The 7,500-nt window shown below is 38.4% G+C and overlaps 1 protein-coding gene across 1 annotated transcript in view; it reads right to left on the bottom strand.

The window, feature by feature from the left end:
- Window positions 1-4,443: 4,443 nt before the first annotated feature.
- LOC137985389 (uncharacterized) overlaps window positions 4,444-7,500 on the bottom strand; it is a 6,582-nt gene continuing 3,525 nt past the window's right edge. Inside the window, exons 2-5 of the mRNA XM_068832999.1 lie at window positions 7,436-7,500; window positions 6,891-6,962; window positions 5,727-5,797; window positions 4,444-4,537 (exon numbers count right to left, since the gene is read on the bottom strand). The exon at window positions 7,436-7,500 is cut by the window's right edge and continues 4 nt beyond it. Coding sequence (XP_068689100.1) covers window positions 4,478-4,537; window positions 5,727-5,797; window positions 6,891-6,962; window positions 7,436-7,500 — 268 coding nt within the window. The 3' untranslated portion in view covers window positions 4,444-4,477. The remainder of the gene's footprint in view (window positions 4,538-5,726; window positions 5,798-6,890; window positions 6,963-7,435) is intronic.

The raw sequence follows: 7,500 nt of genomic DNA on the forward strand, positions 1-7,500 counted from the left end.
AACGCTATTAAACCACACATCTCCAAACAGCGATCAATTGATGGGTAGGCATATAAAGTGTGTACCACACAGACATGGCCTTGCTTCCCTATTCGCACTGAATCAAGGTTTCTGTGGCTGTTCATCAACATTGTAACCACGACGTTCCCTTGCTCCCCCCTCTTGTCCGCCATCTCTGTTGCAAATGATGCAAGAACCGTTGGCTTGAAAAATAAGATAGCGATTCGTGATTGGGCTTAGCAATACGAAAGCGTGACTCGAGTCAGGACACAACTTTGTTGGAAGAGCGGCAAAACACTACAACATTGCTGTTGGTCAAACAGAATTGTTGGTTGGAATGTTTGATCAAAAGCACACTCTATCCAACATTTGATCGAGCAAAAAATGTTTGGACGAATCATCTTCCAACATGGGCGGCCAAACTGTCGACACAATGTTGGATCGAGCAAGGTTGGAGCCCTTCAATCCCAACTTTTGTTGCGATAGTTTGGCCAGGGGCTTGACTTTAAGAAAAAACGCAGGCTTCGTAATTATTCCAACCTTTTCTCAAGCTGGTACAACGTGGGTGGTCATAGCATTTTTAGTAATATCTTCAAAAACGAGTGGCGAGTGTTTCATCGGGGTTATCAAACACGAGAAAACTGGAAACAACCGTTTTCGAGTGTGTGAAACCCCGAATGAAACACGAAGCACGAGTTTTTGAAATCACTCCTCCGACAAAAGAAAAATTAGTTTTTTAAATTATCATTTGAATAAGTTTTCTCAGTTCAACTATTATATTTGAGACGTTGAAATGTGCATGATCCTCCAAAAAAATGTGCATGATATGAATGAATCCTATCACCTAATTGCTTGCGCTGTGACAATTTTTGAATATTCATCAACTGGATGTCACGTTGTTACATAGCTGTTCGTCAGTTTCTTGAGCGAACACGTTGCTTCGCAAATAGTAAATGACAGAGTGCATGATTTAGACCTCCTAACCTAGCGACAGAAGAGGAAAAGTGCGTGGCCATACCGCTATTCCGAGGGTAACGTTGTTGCATCTAGTCTGATTAAAATTTCTTAACGTCAGTTGCCAATTTTAGGTCGGAAGTGTACAGCAACTTTGAAAGTGAACCAAAACACGAGGTCGCCACCGTTGAGCGAGAATTAAATGTTTAGAAAAAAAGAATGGCCACTTTTCTGTGTTTGGGTAGTTTACTAACTGTAACTTGTTACATTCAATGTTAGCAGTATAATAATCATTTCTAGGTTTTAAAGTTTGTTGTTCGTAAAATGTCTGTGATTTAATAAAGTTGTTTATCGGCCACATGTTTTTGTTGCTTCATCTAATATGCAGATTAAGAAAATTTTGCATCCGTGATTGAAATCGTTTCAAACACTCGTGTTTTCATTGGGTTTTCTAAACCACATCCACTTGACCAGAAACTACCGTTGCTCTGGTTGGGTAAGAGCTGCATGAATAATTAATTGAGTTGGAGAAACGTCGTTTTTCCAATTTCAGGAAACGGATCAAAGATCTACGAAAACGTATATTGTCATCATAGTGTTCAAGTTCGCTTAACTTCTAAAATCGTTAACCACTCAGGAAATAAACTTCTAAAATCTTTAACCTACTAAGGAAATAAACGGGTAAAGACAGCTTGAAAACTAAAGGCCAGGAATAAATGGCTTTTAACATTTGTTTCAAACCATCCTGCTTCGATTTTTGGTTGAACGATATTGCACGACGTGGGGTGGGCAAACAATGTCAACCCATCATCAACATTTGATTCAACAAAGCTAGACGAGAGGTCTGGTGTTCAGACCCTGGCTGCAGCCATGGTTGTTTTCGGTGGAGACGGGACATACTACGTCATTGACAGACCGATTAGTGCGCACACGCGTTTTTACTGTCAGTAGCATGTAACAATTAAGGCAACCTGTTTCAAAATGAATGGCTTTTTCATTTCTGAAAAAAAGTTTTCATGGTTCATATTTCTTGACTTATCTTGTTATATGCAGCTACGCTACCTTTTTCGCTTGATGCTGCCTTCGTATGATCCTTCTCCTGCAAATTCCTTGGCTGCAGAGACCCATTCAGGCCACATTCTTGTGATACGATCTCGCCTCCATCGCAGATTCAAACTGGTTAGTGTGTCAATGAACGAACCTTCAAATTCATATCTCATTGTAGCAACCTAAAAATTTTGCAAAATTGAGGAATTTATGTAAGTGATGCGGGGAACAGAAATCATCATCGCCATTGTCGTAATTGGCACCGTCACGGTCATCGTTGTCATCATCATCATCATCATCATCATCGTTATCGTCATCATCACATCTTAGCATCATCGTCTCATAGTCGAAGGTTAGAGCGACGACGGGCTGAAGCCCCGGAAACCCGGAAGTTGCAACGTTGTTGGAAGAACGCTTCTAACAATGTTGGATACGCATTTGACATTATTGGAAACACGTCACTTTAGTACAGGCACTTTAGTCACCACCGCCATTTTGAATTGCTCATGGTTCTCAGATTGGAGACTGGGCCCTTACCTCTGATTGGTCTTTGCAATACACCATTGTTAAAAGGGCGAGTAAATTAAAAGGGCGGCTACATGCTTCAACATTTGTCACTTTTGTGTATGTTGGGGAAAATGCCTGATGAAAATCAAAAACATTCTTCCCACAAAAAATGTTGAACAAACGTCATCAAACATGCATGCTAAACGTCCCAACATTGTTGATCCAACAAATGTTTTATAACAATGTTTGAAAGTGTGTGGGTTAAACACTCAAAACATCAGCTCACAAATCTTTCTTCTGCTGCTTAATTGGCTTTTATCAACTTGTTTGATAAAACAAGGTTTTTCATTGTTAGTTTTTATAGTAGCTCTGTTGAAAAGTGTACATAGGGTTGGAGCGGTACATATTTCTTGCTTATACTTTTCAAACCTTTTCTTCTCTCGTTGTATTTTTCCGTCGCCACGGCAGCACTGGACAAAACCTTTCAACCTGCGGGGAGATTAGAGACTAAATTCATTTATTGTTAATTCCCTGAAGAATCTTGTAACTTATATGTACGACAAACAATCAACAAAAAAATTGTTAAGATGACGAAAATATAAAGAAACCTATATTTGTAAATGGTGATTTCAAATTTTACGGCTTGTTCTGGATGGCGCAGTTGCCCATTTTAAAGACACCGTTTAGGCATTTGTTGAAAAAGAACTGCTACAGTTGGTAATTGAAATACTGCTGACCTGATCGTGTCACCAGCTGTAATCTATAAATCTACTGGATGGATGTCATTTTCTCTTTCTTCCTTATCTATCACTGTAATTTTTATTGAAATAAGTAAGTTCTGGCCGTTAATATGAAGGTCCTAGTTTTGTTAAACCAGCTCTATTCCATTACACACATGGCCATCAGTTGAATGTCACTAACTAATCATTTACCATTGTATGGAGAAGCTAGTGAATTCATGAATAAGGGTTGCGTGATGGGCCCACTGCTAACTAACTGTGCCATTACCACACACAAACTATAATACACTTAATGTATGGTCCCGAGGGAAACAGTTAGTTTGTTTTCCCGAGAATCCTGGGCCCGGTTGTTAAAGCTGGTTAACTCAATCCAGGATTAGCGTAAACTTTTGTTTCTTGTTTTCAGCTTTTTGGTGAAATTTTCTCTTGCTTATTTTTGTGTTTTAAGACTGACTCCTTCTAATGTAAAGTTTTGCGGAATATCAGCTTTGAACTGCATTTGGGAGTAGAGAAATAAACTACGTGGTTAATTTTTAATCTTGGATTAGCGTTAATCAGTTTTTGAACAACCAGGCCCAGATGTTTCCTAAGACGAAGTCAAACAACATCGAATGCTTTAGATAGATCCATGGACACTACAGCAACCAGTTCCCCTCTCTGGCACAAGCTTCTCCAGTCCTCAGTCAACCTCAGCAGTGCTGTCTCACAACGATAGAACTTTCTATAAGAGCTGACGAAATCAAGCAGCTGCTTAGCTAACAGCCTCTCATATATATTGTTAAGCACAGGTAAGAATGTAACAGGCCTACAGTTTACTTTATTAAATTCATCGCCTTTATTAAACAAAAGTGTTAACCTTGTTTGTTAGAGGCGTCAAAAATGTTAGTAATAGTTTAGATATCACAGTTGCCTATTTTCTTGTTTCTCTGTTTCCTAGCTGCGTAGTGGCATCATGAAACTATTTTTTGCTTACAGTGAAGCTAGGATGAAAAACAACCAATTTCTTTTTTCCAAATCAAAAAAATGTGCTTGCTCAATTCACTCTGCAGGACCAGGCTACCTCACTTGCAGCCTTTGTGCCCCCTTGCATTGAAGACCTCTGCAAGGTCACCCCCAAGGCTTGTCAAGGAATCAGCCTTAAAATCCAAGTTATAAATATACAGTTACAAATGATAAAAATTTTCAGTACCTCACGTAGATAAATTAGAATCGAGCAGAGACTCTTAGGTTTAAAGATGGTGACGTGTAACATAACACGGCACATTTGTATGCCATAGTTCCTGCATCCACTAAAACAAAAAAAATACGAAAATACACAATGTATGTAGTAGTAGTAGTAGTAGTAGTAGTAGTAGTAGTAGTATAGTAGTAGTAGTAGTAGTAGTAGTAGTAGTAGTAGTGGTAGTGTGGTGGTGGTGGGTGGTGGTAGTAGTGGTAGTTGTTGTTGTTGTCAAATGGGGACATAGTGTTTGAGTGGAAAATGGATAGATAGATAGATAGATAGATAGATAGATAGATAGATACTGTGTTTATTTCCTTCCGTTTGCAGCTAAGGCTGAATTACACAAATGGGGTCAATACTAGAATATATAATATTATGAATACTTATATGTTACGAATTCACAAGGTCTCCTTGTATTACATGCTTGTCTAATTAAATTAGTGTTTCCTGACCTGAGCGTGTAACCATGATAATTTGTCTGCGATGCAGTAGATGTAAGCACCGAGCATAGTGGCTCTTGCGCGTGAGCATCGCATAGAAAATTGACGCAAGCCTGACCACGACACGTGGCAAGTGTCTGGAGACCAGACGCGACTAGAGCCTCGCTGTAAGCCAGGCCAGGAAATACTATTCGGAGGGCCTTCCTCTGTACGCCCTCAACAACATCACTCAAATACTCTGGTAGAGCGGACCAAACTGGTGATCCATACTCGAGGATTGATCTTACAAGGGCGCAATAGATAGCAAATCATCAGACATCTTACTTCACTTTTATTGTGCTACCTCACAAAGATATATTGCACAGTGTCAGGCCGGTCTAACAGTTAAGAATTAATAACAATAATATGAGTCTTGAAAGGTTGCTGGGCTAGTAGATAAGTTGATAATAGATTGAGTTAACTGTTCCAATTTGGCTACTGTTTGTGGTAGGAAACTGTATTTATACAACTTGGTACAAGCTGAGAGTGGGATATAGTGTTCACATTAATGTATGTCTTGATCTCCTAGTGGGTTTCTGGAGTGATTCCACGAAGGGAATGTTGTTCAAACAATGGATAGCGCTATCCAGCAGATAAATCACTATCCACTGGATAACTCAATTGGTTTTGCTAGTGTTTATCCACTGAATAGTGATTTATCCAGTGGATAGCATTATCCACCTTTTGAACAACCGAGGCCAGATGGATAACTAAATGCAAAAATGTTTCTGTAAGAATAACACTCTCAATAAGAAGATATATTTTGAGTTGACTTACAATAACTTTGTCCTTGCAAAATGGAAAAAGCCAGTCATTTGGAATTTCACATTTTCCATCTTCTGGCTTTCCTAAAAAGAAAATTACATTATTAGAGGTGATATTTAAAACTGTATAAGGATTCAATAACTGACTTACTGGGTGAATGGTTCACTGAAAAAATAATGACTGAATGACTGGCTTAATGGTGAACTGATTGAATGACTACTGGTACATAGTTAATCGAGTTAGCACTTCTCATTGCTTCCTCACGGTATCTTGATGGCAAAAGATATTAAAAATTCTCCTCACAGTACAAACTTGTCATAGCAAAGTGAATTGATTTAAGAAACTTGAAAAAAGTCATTGATATCCAGACCATGCAATTACGACAAGTGGTGGTGGATACATTAAGTTTCAACTGTTGCATCAAAGAATTGGATCCATTAGTCAAGAGCTTGTTGAGCTTGTTGGGGTTGCTTGTTTGAATTTTGTCAGTCAGAGTAATCCTGCCTTCCTTTAATTTGTAGCAGAATAATCAACTCTTCTTCGGACTACAGTATGCAATAAAACCACAACTGTACCAACTAATGCTGTCAGATTACCTTGCAAAATTTGTAACTATCAAGTATGTCCACAAGTATGCTTTGGTCTACACATTGTGATTAATGTTTTTGGTTAACTGCTGACCTGTACACGTAATTTCAGCTGTTGCTGCAAAAGGTTACAATATACAAGTGTATCTATCTATCAACAAGTATCTAATAATTCATGGAAAACAACACACCTAAAGTAATGCATGTATTTAAGTATGTATGAGTGAATGGCACTCAATGTGTCATGAATCACATAATCAGATCAGATTTGTTACTACTAAGTACTGTATGAAGAAAAACAATAACGACAGCAACACCCTTCATTGCCTTCCTTTAAGTTTAACCAACATGTCTCCAAATTCAATGACCCATGCTATTTGTAACAGAAACTTATTCAGAGTTCTCCTTATCAGGCGGTAACCGGTAAAATTTACCGCTTGTAAGAGCACTTATTACCGCCTGCACACGCTCAGAAGTCGCTTATCCTTTGCAGAACGTCCAACATTAACCAATTGCTTTTACGGTTTGAAAAGGTGCCATACCTGTTGCGCTGAAACCTAGGAAGAACCCTGCTTATTATAATAATTACCTATGCTTAGAAGCTGTTCCAGGTTGTCCAATCTTTGAGGAACATTCTTCTGTCCTTGGCTTGAATAGTAAGCTGCAATTTACACAAACAACAAATCATCACTAGTCATTACCATGACAACTTAAACAACAGTTCTGCCGAATTTTAGTGAAGTTTCCACCATTATTTCATAAATAGTAAATAGGTTCCTGGTTGAAAGTCAGCTATGAGATCAGAGGGACAACTTTATGATTCTGGCCCCAGTAGTTCAAAGCCCAGAAAACATTATCCAGTGAATACGTCAATATCTGCCAGTTTCAACCTCTGCAGAGATTTCAGTATTTGCCAATACATACTGTGGTTAAAAATCACCATTATAAATATTATTGAAATGGTGACTTTCTGCTGACAGATTGCAGAAATTAACTTTACAATAATTCTTAGAACCTACCAACAATTTACGCAAAATCTTTGTGTAGTTCACCATTAAGATTCAAATAATATCAAATACATAGTTTTAATTACAATAAATTGTAATCCTCGTCATAATTTTTCTGGCCAGCTACCTTTTCCAAAAACTTGTTTCTCCAGTCGCATCAGTCTCTCCTCAAGATCTCTGTTGTGCCAGTCA

Source organism: Montipora foliosa, chromosome 14, assembly GCF_036669935.1.
Source record: "Montipora foliosa isolate CH-2021 chromosome 14, ASM3666993v2, whole genome shotgun sequence".
In the NCBI taxonomy this organism is placed as follows: domain Eukaryota; kingdom Metazoa; phylum Cnidaria; class Anthozoa; order Scleractinia; family Acroporidae; genus Montipora; species Montipora foliosa.